This window comes from Musca vetustissima, unplaced genomic scaffold (assembly GCF_032173495.1).
Source record: "Musca vetustissima isolate MV318-11 ecotype Yass unplaced genomic scaffold, APGP_CSIRO_Mvet_v1 utg63188, whole genome shotgun sequence".
NCBI classification, from domain to species: Eukaryota; Metazoa; Arthropoda; class Insecta; order Diptera; family Muscidae; genus Musca; species Musca vetustissima.
In genome coordinates, this window is record NW_026874872.1 from 158,680 (window position 1) to 171,401 (window position 12,722).

Consider the following 12,722-nt stretch of genomic DNA (forward strand, 5'->3'; position numbering starts at 1 on the left):
TTGAGATCGTGGTCGAAGGAAGCCGTAGTTATTCCGTGAGATTTGATTTTTATGCCTTGGTTTCCGAATCAGTGGCCTGAGATGTGGATTCACCTCCCGACTTGCCATCATCAACATTGCCAAAGACACAGCACGGGCATTTCTCTTTCAAGGCAACACGATATTTAGGATGGCTGTAAAGAGAGAGAGAGAGAAAATTGTGGGACAAAGACAAGGTGACTATTGTGATAATCAATAGAAAGGAAATGATTAGGAACATATTTTAGGTCCTCAGATAGTGGATTTATTATAGAATATTTTCTCAAGACCTTGGATTTTTAATATAACAATGTTTCAACAAATTTTAAGGGTATAGTTCCATATAGGGTAAGTTCCATATAAATATATATTTTTTTCATTTCCTCTCTTTATACCCTTCACCATACTGTGGTACAGGGTATTATGTCTTTGTGCATATGTTTGTAACAGGCAAAAATAATCGAGATAGACCCATGGTTCCTTTTGAGAATATGCATAGAATCACTTTCTGAGTCGATTTATGCATGTCCGTCCGTCTGTCCGTCCATGTATTTTTGTGAACAAAGTACAGGTCGCATTTATGATCCGATTTGGATTAAATTTGGCACATGTCACTTATTTGGCCCAAGGACGAACCCTATTGAAATTGGAGAAAATCGGTTCAGATTTAGATATATCTCCCATATATAGTTTCGTCCGATTTAATGTAAAAGGGATACCAAAGTCTATATATATCTTTCGATTTGCACGAAATTTGGTATAGCCTACTGAATTAGGTCTAGAATGAAGTGTGCTAAGTTTCGTGAAAACCGGTTCAGATTTAGATATAGCTCCCATATATAGTTTCGCCCGATTTTAGGCAAATGACGCACCAAAGTCCCTGAAAATCATTTGATTTGCACGAATTTTGGCATAGCGTATTGAATTAAGTCTAGAAAGACGTGTTCTAAATTTCTTGAAAATCGGTTCACATTTAGATAAAGCTTCAATATATAGTTTCGCCCGATTTTAGGTAAATGGTGCACCAAATTCTCTGAAAATCATTCGATTTGCACGAATTTTGGCATAGCGTATTGAATTAAGTCCAGAATGACGTGTGCTAAGATTCGTGAAAATTGGTTCAGATTTAGATATAGCTCCCATATATAGTTTCGCCCGATTTAAGGTAAATGGTGTACCAAAGTCCCTATATATCTTTCGATTTGCACGAAATTTGGTATAGCCTACTGAAATAGGTCTAGAATTATGTGTACTAAGTTTCATGAAAATTGGTTCAGATTTAGATATAGCTCCCATATATAGTTTCGCCAGATTTTAGGTAATTGGTGCACCAAAGTCCCTGGAAATCTTTTCATTTGCACGAATTTTGGCATAGCGTACTGAATTAAGTCTAGAATGATGTGTACAAAGTTTCGTGAAAATCGGTTCAGATTTAGATATAGCTCTCATATATATTTTCGTCCGATTTTATGTAATTGGTGTACTAAAGTCCCTATATATCGTTCGATTTTCACGAATTTTGATATAGGGTACTGTATTAAGTCTAGAATGATATTGCTAAGCTTCGTGAAAAGATCCATAGACATACCGATTGACACAACGTACTGAAGTAATATAAATTAGTCTCTGGCAAGTTTCCCTGAAATCGTTTCAAATATCGATATATTACCAAAACGCGTCGTCTGTTAGGATACATAAGTAGAATATATCCAAAGTGGTAAAGGGTATCATATAGTCGGCCCAGTTCGACTTTACTACTTTCCTTACTGGTTTTAGTTATCACTTACCTGGTGGCATAGACAATTGGATTGTAGACAGTGGCCGATTTGGCAAAACAGGCACCCCAGATGGTGTTCAATGGAGTCAGACCATCATATTCGAATAGACCCATTGCATTGATGACTTGATAGGGGGTCCAGGCCATGAACCACAGCGAAATGGTGATCAAAGCAACTTTAGCCAATTTGCCCTCAGCCGATTTATCAGCATCGTCAGATGAGCGCAGAGATTTCACATTCATTTTCTTGGCTTGTTCACGCATGGCTTTCTCGTGGGCAGATACAGCCTAGGACAGATTAAAAAATCAAAATCTATTCAAGTGTAATTTCCCCCTCTCCAAATACTTACAGCAATGATGAACCAATACGAATAGCAAATTAAGAACAATGGAATGTAATAGACAAATATGGTATAAAAGATCAAATAGGTACGTGGATTCCAGTCACGATCCAAATAATCGATACCACATGAAGTTAAATTGCCCTCAGGTACATAACTGCAAAAAACAATTAATTTTCAAATAAAATAATTTTTTGTTCTCAGTATTTCAGCATACCGGCTCCATCCCATAACGGGTGCAAATGTCCATATACTGGACATGACCCAAACGAAAATAATCTTAAATATGGCCAATTTCACTGTCATCGGTTGACCCGACATACCCTTGACAATGACATTGTAACGATCCAAAGCAACCATAGACATGGACCATATCGAACTGCAACCGAATGCCGAACCCAAACCAGCATATACATCACACATCAACGGTCCCCATATCCATGTCTCGAAATATAAATTAATACCCATCATTGGTGTATTCATCAGCATCATTCCAAAATCGGAAAGTGCCAAATTGATGACCAACAAATTGGCCGGTGTACGCAGAGATTTTGTTGTGCCGAAAATATAGATAACAGTACCGTTGCCTATCCATGCCAGAATACCAATGGTCAAGAGATAGGCAGCCAGAATTTTATTCCAAATTGGTTCCATGGCAGGAAACTGATTCCAATAGGGATGGATTAAATGAGCCATATCGGGAGTTACCTGTAAGGGAGGAAAAGTGGAGGAGACAAGAGATTATAGAGTTATACAATTGTGATTCCAAGGGAGATTTAAAAAAAACTATATTTTTATAAGAGCGAAGATTTTTATTTTATTGCAGAGAAAATTTTTTAGAGTCCATCAGAATGTCAATTTTGTAAAAAAAAGTTTATTTAGGGCCCATCAATGCGTAGATGTAAATGTTCCAAATGTTTTTGGTAGTCTTATCGGTGATCTGATTTTTTAAAGTATGTTTTTTTCAGGGTTTATTATTGGGACGATTTTTTGTATAATTTTTTAAAGCCCAACAGACCGTAGATTTTTAAAGAATACAGTATTTTTTCAAGGCTAGACATGGCGTAGATTTTTTAAAAAGTATTTTTCAAGGCTAGACAAGGCGTAGATCAGGTGTAGGGAGAGCGTATTTTTAAAGAATATTTTTTAAGGCTAGAAAAGGCGTAGATCAGCAGTAGGCAGAGCGTAGATTTTGTTAAGGAATAGTTTTTCAAGGCGTAGATTAGGAGTAGGCAGAGCGTAGTTTTTGTTAAGGAATATTTTTTTAGGTCTAGACAAAGCTATTTTTTCTATATGTCATTTTCGTTGACACAATACCCACCTTATCTGTTACCGATCCATTGCTAAGGGGAGCAAAATGTGGTCCAATTAAGGGCCGTTCGATGAATCTACGAAAATTAGAAAATACAAACAAAATTATGTTTATCGTCTCTTCAGTTCCTGAAAAAGGGAGCACTGCTTAACACACCTTTCCATTTTGGAGGATTCGTTATTATTGGTTTTACAGAAGACTCTTTAATGGGATACTTGTTGACCGTTTTATAGGTTTTTAATCACTTCGCTTTTGATTTACATGTGAAAAGAAGTTAGCAAATTATTTTCATAAATAAAATCTCATATCTTTTTTTCCGCGACCACTTGTTTAGTGTTAATGTTCGTCGTTCCCGCCTAAAAGAAAGTCACTCGGACTATTCGAATCTTCGTCGCGACTATTTACCATCTGCAAGAATTACTTAAACCACCTGCAAGTTTTATAGGTATTTTTATAGCTTCAGAACTGTTGTCTAGATAGACGAATTGTAATCGAAGACAATTAAATTAAGGCTTCTTATCTTTTTCTTAGCCATTTACAAAAACAACAACAAACACATACAAATTATATTCAAGGTGGCTTAAGGAAATGTTAATTCAAGACAGATTAACAAATAGAATTAAATGCTGCAATTATATGAGTGTGGTCCCATAATATAATAGTTTATCAGGGACTGTCGTAGATTTGTTAAAGAATATTTTTTAAAGCTAGTCACAGAGAATAGAATATTTTTTCTAAGCTAGCCAGAGCTTAGATTAATATGATTAACGTGTCGAAGTCCAGGCTTATCTTGGTCCCTCTTTCATCTCAATTGTGGACACTGACCCCGTGGTGCCACCTGGGGTAGCTATTTTCATCACGACATGAGCTAATATGTGCAGCGAGTTCACCCATAAGAACTATAAAAAAAGGGTTGAGGCGTCGGGTTAGTTGCCCACACTCGGAAAACCGAACCTACTATGAAAAAGCAAAGAAAACGAAAACCAAACCCCCCAATGTTGACGACCCCTGCAAACGTATAAAGGACAACGATCTGCGAATCTGCACTTGGAATGTGCGCGCGTTGTACAGAACAGGCGCAGTGTTCGCTTTGGCGGATGTACTCAAGAAGTACAAAGCCGATATTATTGCCTTACAGGAAATGCGATGGAAAGGGACTGGCTGTGTTATAGCTGCCATGAAACGAAACGTGAATTTGACTGCGGATTTATGGTTAACAGGAGAATAAAATACCTCGTCTCCAGATTCACTCCTGTAGATGAGCGAATTGCTATAATCCGTATAAAAGCGAAGTTCTTCTACATCAGTCTCTTTTGCGCCCATGCTCCGACCGAAGATAAAAATAAGCAGACCAAAGACATATTTTACGAGCGCCTAGAAACAGCATATGACCGTTGCCCTGGCCATGACATTAAAATTATGCAAGGAAATTTTAATGCAAAATCGGAAGGGAAAATATCTTTGGCCCACTGTCGGAAAATTCAGCCTCCATGAAGAATCATCAGACAACGGCATGAGGTTGATTGACTTCGCGACAGCAAAAAAATATTGGTAGTTAGCAGCCTCAGATTCTAGCATCTCGATATACACAAGGCCACTTCGATTTCTCCCGATCGAACAACGAAAAATCAAATCGATCATGTTATGATAGACGGAAGGCATTCAACCAGTGTTTTGACATCCGATCGATCCGAGGAGCGAATATCGATTCGGACGATTACCTAGTGGCACCCAAGGTACGCACCCGTCTTAATGTAGCAGCAAAGGTGCGATCTAATGTAACACGGAAACTTGACATCGAAAAGCTGCAAAAACAACAGATAGCAGATGCCTACTCCGCACAACTTTCCCAACTGCTAGACGAAAGCACCTCTTGGCCCGATAATAATATAGAAGCTCAGTGGCAGAGAATTGCCAACTCCCTACAAACTGCAGCAAAAGCAACAGGAGTGTCGTAATGCTACTGATATGAAAACCGCAGCGTATAGGGCAACCCTGCGGACAGTAGTAACACGTAATGCGATGGAGAACTATCGGGAGAATAGGAGAGAGGAGAAACGTATTTTCAGAAAAAAGAAAGAACAAGAAAAACGTGTGCGTGAGCAAATCGAGATGTACAGAAGTCAGAATGAAGTCCGAACATTTTACCAACGGGTAAAACACAAAACCGAAGGCTTTGGTGCAGGTACATCCTCCTGTAGAGATGTAGAAGGAAACCTGGTGAAAGATACAGAAAGCGTGTTGAAGATCTGGAAGGAGCATTTTGAAAAACTTCTGGTATCAAATAGTAGCGGTGAAGAGGATACCCCAGAACCAATAATATATGACGGTATTGAGTGTATACCACCTAGCCAAGATGAAGTCAGAATAGCAATCAATCGGCCGAAGAATAATAAAACAGCAGGTACCGCTGGTGGTCAGATGCTGGTAAGGAACATGCACCAGATGATTAGTACAATTTGGCTAGAAGAATGCATGCCCAATGATTGGAACCACAGCATTCTGTGTCCCGTGCACAAAAAAAGGAGACAAGACGATATGTGCTAACTATAGAGGAATAAGTCTCCTTCCCATCGCATATAAAGTGCTATGCAGCGTACTGTGTGAACGACGACATACCAATGCTGCTTCAGGCCTGGCAAATCCACCATTGACCAGATTTTCACTCTGCTCCAAATTCTGGAAAAAACCTACGAAAAACACATCGACACATTGCACCTATTCGTCGACTATAAAGCCGCATTCGACAGCCCTATCCGTTCAGAGGTGTATAAAGCCATGTCTGCGTTTGGCATTCCTGCAAAATTAATTCGGCTATGCAGGATAACTTCAACTGGCACAAGATCAGCAGTTAATGTCAGAAAGGACCTCTCGGAGCCCTTTAATACCGAACGAGGATTCAAACAAGGTGACAGTTTGTCGTGTGAACTTTTTAACATCCTGCTGGAAAAGGCCAAAAGTGAACGAGAGGTAAAAGTGAACAGAAATGGCACTCTGTACACCAAACAATACATGTTACTCGCCTACGCCGATGACATCGACATAATGGGTCGAACACTGAGAGCGGTAATAGCCACCTTTGAACAAATTGAGAAGGAGTCTGCCAAAGTGAGTCTGGCAGTAAACGGCGAGAAGACCAAGCTGATGGTATCAACGCGCAAGACGTCCAGTAGACTCGGACCAACTTGAGAACTACAGTTTCGAGGTAGTGAAAGATTTTATATACCTTGGAACCGCCATAAATAAAACGAATGACATCAGTTTTGAAATTCGGAGAAGGATAGTGATGGCCAACCGATGCTACTATGGTCTGAGCAAACAACTCAAAAACAAGGCCACCTCCCGCCAGACAAACTCACACTCTACAAGACGCTGATACCACCCGTGCTGTTATATGGATCTGAAGCATGGGTACTTGCGCAATCAGATGAGACAGCTCTTGGTGTGTTTTTGAGAGAAAAAGTCTCCGAAAGATCTATGGGCCGATCTGCGTTGACGGTGAATGGCCATGAGTTGTAGCATCTATTTTCGGACATCGACATTGTTAGACGTATTGAGTTGCAGAGACTACGTTGGCTAGGCCATGTTGTGAGAATGGATGAAGATTCCCAGCTCAGAAGGCATATAAAACGAACCAGCTGATGGTTTACGCAGAAGGGGAATGCCACGAATACGATGGAAAGATCAAATCGAAGACAACATTGCCGAAAATGGTCTTTCAAATTGGAAAAACTTCGTAAAAGACCGACGTGCCTGGAAATATTTTTTAAGCTCGGCTTATGGAACGTAAGTTCTGTCACAAGCCAGCTAAGTAAGTAAGTCAAGGCGTAGATATTTTTCAGAGCCAGTCAAGGTGTAGATTTTTTAAAAGAATATTTTTACAGGGCTATTCAAGCCGTAGATTTTTTAAAGAATATTTTGTTCAGGGCTATTCAAGTCGTAGATTTTTTAAAGAATATTTTTTCCAGGGCTATTCAAGTCGTAGATTTTTTAAAGAATATTTTTTCAGGGCTAGTAACGGCGTATATTTGTTAAAGAATATTTTTTTCAGGGCTAGTCAAGGCGTAGATTTTTTAAAGAATATTTTTCAGGGCTATTTAAGGCTTAGATCTTTTTTTCAGGCGTAGATTTTTTAAAGAATATTTTTTACAGGGCTATTTAAGGCTTAGATCTTTTTTCAGGCGTAGATTTTTTAAAGAATATTTTTTACAGGGCTATTTAAGGCTTAGATCTTTTTTTACAGGGCTATTTAAGGCTTAGATCTTTTTTTCAGGTGTAGATTTTTTAAAGAATATTTTTTACAGGGCTATTTAAGGCTTAGATCTTTTTTCAGGCGTAGATTTTTTAAAGAATATTTTTTACAGGGCTATTTAAGGCGTAGGATATTTTCTTAGGGCCTTTTGAAGAATATTTTTTTCAGGGCTATTTAAGGCTTAGGTTTTTTAAGAAAATTTTTTCAGGCGTAGATTTTTTTAAAGAATATTTTGGAAGAATATTTTTTCAGATTTTTTTTTTCTTAAATAAAACACATTTCTAAAAATTATTTTTCGTTTGCTTGACCATCTTTAAGTGGTTGTATGCATGTTCTTCTATATTATTTCAAATTTCGTGTGTAATGTTTTATATTCTTGTTCTTGAATGTTTTTTTTTGTATTTTTTCGTCTTTAGTGACATTGCAGAGTTTTTCTTCGAACTAAAAATTCAAATATAACACAAAAAATCAAAACTAAAAAAATAAATTGTTTAATAATTTCCTATAACAAATACAACACTTTTTGAATAAAATTACTAAATATTTTTTTTAAGTACATAATTCGTTACTATTATGCGAAAGCTTTCGTTCTGTTGCTGCAGTTTCCATTTCCGTATTATTTTAACAATAATTATCAGTTCCTTGATTTTGAGTTGTGGTAAAAGCCAGGATGCCATGTAGCTAACTGTCTATCTATCACACGTCACATTGTATATCTCCGAGGTGTATATTTATAAAAAAAAAATAGTAGTTGTAATTGTATTTATATATAGTAGAGTAGTATTAGTTACAAGTTACAATTTTCTTTTGTTCTTCAAATATATATGTTCTCATTTTTGTTTCTAAATTGTTATTGTTGTGTCTTATACAGAGAGGTGGTTGGTGGTTAGTTAATTAATTTATTAATCGTGGAGATCGTGGTCGAAGGAAGCCGTAGTAGTTATTCCGTGCGATTGGAAATTTATGCCTTGGATTCGGATTCAGTGGCCTGAGATGTGGCATCACTGCCCGATTTGCCATCATCAACATTGCCGCAGACACAGCATGGGCATTTCTCTTTCAAGGCAATGCGATATTTAGGATGGCTGTAATGAGAGAGCGAGAGAGAGAAAATTGAGGAAGAGACAACGTGAGTATATATATATTTCTTTATGGCTTATTTCTTACCTAGTAGCATATACAATTGGATTGTAGACAGTGGCCGATTTGGCAAAGCAGGCACCCCAGATGGTGTTCAGTGGGGTCAAACCTTCATATTTGAATAGACCCAAGGTGTTGATGACTTGATATGGGGTCCAGGCCATGAACCACAGGGAAATGGTGACCAAGGCAACTTTAGCCAATTTGCCCTCAGCAGACTTATCAGCATCCTCAGAGGAACGGAGAGATTTGACATTCATTTTCTTGGCTTGTTCGCGCATGGCTTTCTCGTGAGCAGATACAGCCTAGGGCAGATTCAAAAAAATCAAAATCTTTTCAAGTAGAAATTCCCCCTCTCTCCAAATACTTACAGCAATGATGAACCAATAAGAATAGCAGATCAAGAACAATGGCACATAATAGACAAAGATGGTATAGAAGATCAAATAGGTACGTGGATTCCAGTCACGTTCCAAATAATCAATACCGCAAGAAGTTAGATTGCCCTCGGGCACATAACTGCAATGGAACATTGTTTTGTATTTTTAAATAAATTTTTTTCCTTTCTCTGTCAGCTTACCGGCTCCATCCCAAAACTGGTGCAAATGTCCATATGCTGGCCATTAGCCAAATGAAAATAATCTTAAATATGGCCAATTTCACTGTCATCGGTTGACCGGCCATACCCTTTACAATGACATTGTAACGATCCAAGGCAACCATGCACATGGACCATATTGAACTGCAACCGAATGCTGAACCCAATCCAGCATATACATCACACATCAATGGCCCCCAGACCCAGGTCTCAAAATATAAATTAATACCCATAATAGGGGTATTAAGAATCATCATGCCAAAATCGGAAAGTGCCAAATTGATGACCAATAAATTGGCCGGTGTACGCAGAGATTTTGTTGTGCCAAAAATGTAGATAACAGTACCGTTACCGATCCATGCCAGAATACCGATGGTCAAGAGGTAGGCAGCTAGAATTTTACTCCAGATGGGATCCATGGCGGGAAATTGATTCCAATAGGGATGGATTAGATGAGCCATATCGGGTGTTACCTGTAATGTGGGAGATAATAGATTATGGAATTATCGATATTGGAAAATTTTCAGGACTATATTAGAGCGTAGGCTTTTTCAATATTTGGTCTGGTCTAATCAAGCGTAGATTTTTTAAAGAATATTTTTGAGGGCTATTCAAGGCGTAGATTTTCTAAAGAATATTTTTCAGGGCTAGTCAAGGCGTAGATTTTTTAAAGAATATTTTTCAGAGCTACTAAAGGCGTAGATTTTCAAAAGAATATTTTTTCAGGGCTATTCAAGGGGTAGATTTTTGAAACAAAATTTTTCAGGGCTAGTCAAGGCATAGATTTTTTAATGAATATTTTTTCAGGGCTATCCAAGGCGTAGATTTTTTAAATACTATTTTTGCAGGCCTATTCAAGTCGTAGATTTTTTAAATACTATTTTTGCAGACTTATTCAAGTCATAGATATTTTAAAGAATTTGTTCAAGGCTATCCAAGGCGTAGATTTCTTAAAGAATATTTTTCCGGCCAACTCAAGGCGTAGATTTCTTAAAGAATATTTTTCCGGCCAACTCAAGGCGTAGATTTCTTAAAGAATATTTTTCCGGCCAACTCAAGGCGTAGATTTCTTAAAGAATATTTTTCCGGCCAACTCAAGGCGTAGATTTCTTAAAGAATATTTTTCCGGCCAACTCAAGGCGTAGATTTCTTAAAGAATATTTTTCCGGCCAACTCAAGGCGTAGATTTCTTAAAGAATATTTTTCCGGCCAACTCAAGGCGTAGATTTCTTAAAGAATATTTTTCCGGCCAACTCAAGGCGTAGATTTCTTAAAGAATATTTTTCCGGCCATTTTCTAAATAATATTTTTTCAGGGCTATACAAGGCGTAAATAGATCTTAAATAAAATATTTTTCAGGGCTATTCAAGGCGTAGATTTTTTAAAGAATATTTTTTCAGGGCTATCCAAGGGTAGATTTTCTAAAGAATATTTTTTCAGGGATATACAACGTGTAGATTTTTAATAAAATATTCTTTCTTCTTTTTTAAAGAATATTTTTTCCCGGTCTAGCCAAGGCGTAGATTTTTTAAAGAAATTTTTTTTTAAAGAAAAAATTTTTTTTTTAAAGAAAATTTTTTTCCAACCTAGCCAAGGCGTAGATTTTTTAAAGAAAATTTTTTTCCAACCTAGCCAAGGCGTAGATTTTTTTAAAGAAAAATTTTTTCCGGCCTAGCCAAGGCGTAGATTTTTTAAAGAAAAATTTTTTCCTGCCTAGCCATGGCGTAGATTTTTTAAAGAAATTTTTTTTCCGGCCTAGCCAAGGCGTAGATTTTTTAAAGAAAATTTTTTTCCGGCCTAGCCAAGGCGTAGATTTTTTAAAGAAAAATTTTTTCAGTGCGCATTGGAGTGCAATTTTTAAGAATATTCAAGCTATTCAAGGTGTAGATTTTTTAAAGAATTTTTTTGAGACTTGTCAAGGCGTAGATTATTTAAAAAATGTTATTTTTAGAGCTATTCAAGGCGTAGATTTTAGAATAATATATTTTTTCAGGGATATTCAAGGCGTAAATTTTTTTAGGCCTAGACTGAAAGTAGATTTTTTTTAAAGAATTTTTTTTCCGGCCTAGCCAAGGCGTAGATTTTTTTAAGAAAAAAAATTGTCCGGCCTAGCCAAGGCGTAGATTTTTTAAAGAAAAAAATTTCCGGCCTAGCCAAGGCGTAGATTATTTTAAGAAAAAAAATTTTCCGGCCTAGCCAAGGCGTAGATTTTTTAAAGAAAATTTTTTCCAGTGCGCATTGAGTGCAATTTTTAAAAATATTCCAAAAAATGTTATTTTCAGAGCTATTCAAGGCTTAGATTTTAGAATAATATATTTTTTTCAGGGATCTTTAAGGCGTAGATTTGTTAAAGAAAAATTTTTTAGGCCTAGACTGAAAGTAGATTTTTTTAAAGAATATTTTTTTAGGCCTAGACTGAAAGTAGATTTTTTTAAAGAAAAATGTTTGCTTAGATTTGTTACAGAATATTTTTTCAGGGCTATTCAAGGCGTAGATTATTTTTTTTTGTCTTTGTTTCGATGGACCTCTTTTTCCCAATGTATTCGATTTTCTTTATCACAATACCCACCTTATCTGTTACCGATCCATTGCCGAGGGCAGCAAAGTGTGGTCCCATTGGGGGCTGTTCAGCGAATCTGCGAAAATGAGAACCCATACATATTATATGATTAACACCTCATCAGCTCCAATAAAAATTAAAACACTTTCTAACACACCTTTCCATTTTGGATGTTCTCTTTTGGGTTTGTTTTAGAAGTCCCTTTTGGTTGTTGAAATTCTACGTTGTTGGTTTTTTGGGATTGATTTTTTAGAAAATCACGTCGCGATTAATTTACATGTGAAAAAAAGTTAGCAAATTATTTTCATAAATAAAATCTCATAGCTTTTTTTCTGGACCACTTGTAAATTAATGTTGATGTTCGTCGCCCCTACGTTCACGAAACTTTGGTTGGTAAAATTCACCGGCTCGGACTATTCGAATCTTCGTCGCGGCTATTTACCATCTGCGATAATTTCTTGAGACCGCTGCAAGTTTTATAGGTATTTTTATAGCTTATGAACGGTCGGCTAGACATCGAATAGTCGTCGGCAGACAATTTAATTAGGGCTTCTTTTCGTGTTTTTCTTTTAGCCATATACAAAATATGAATATTATTCAAGGTGGCTTAAAGAAATGTCAACACAAACAACAACAACATAAAGGTGTTGACGGACAGACAGACAGTCGGACAAAAAGATTTAAATGCTGCAATTATATTAGTGTGGAAGGTGGGGTCGATTTT

The 12,722-nt window shown here is 37.0% G+C and overlaps 1 protein-coding gene across 2 annotated transcripts; it reads right to left on the minus strand.

Annotated features, from left to right (window-relative positions):
• On the minus strand, nt 1–12,174 carry LOC133337369 (opsin Rh1-like). 2 transcript variants are annotated; one of them, XM_061545600.1, is made up of 6 exons: nt 12,156–12,174; nt 12,008–12,074; nt 9,421–9,911; nt 9,212–9,359; nt 8,868–9,145; nt 1–173 (listed from the first exon to the last, which is right to left on the minus strand). In XM_061545600.1, exons 1-6 carry the CDS (start codon nt 12,161–12,163, stop codon nt 50–52), a joined length of 1,116 nt encoding a protein of 371 aa, XP_061401584.1. In that variant the 5' UTR covers nt 12,164–12,174; the 3' UTR covers nt 1–49. The 2 variants fall into 2 exon arrangements, with proteins under 2 accessions (XP_061401584.1, XP_061401582.1); XM_061545598.1 differs by lacking the exon at nt 1–173 and adding an exon at nt 8,547–8,785.
• Nucleotides 12,175–12,722: the final 548 nt, after the last annotated feature.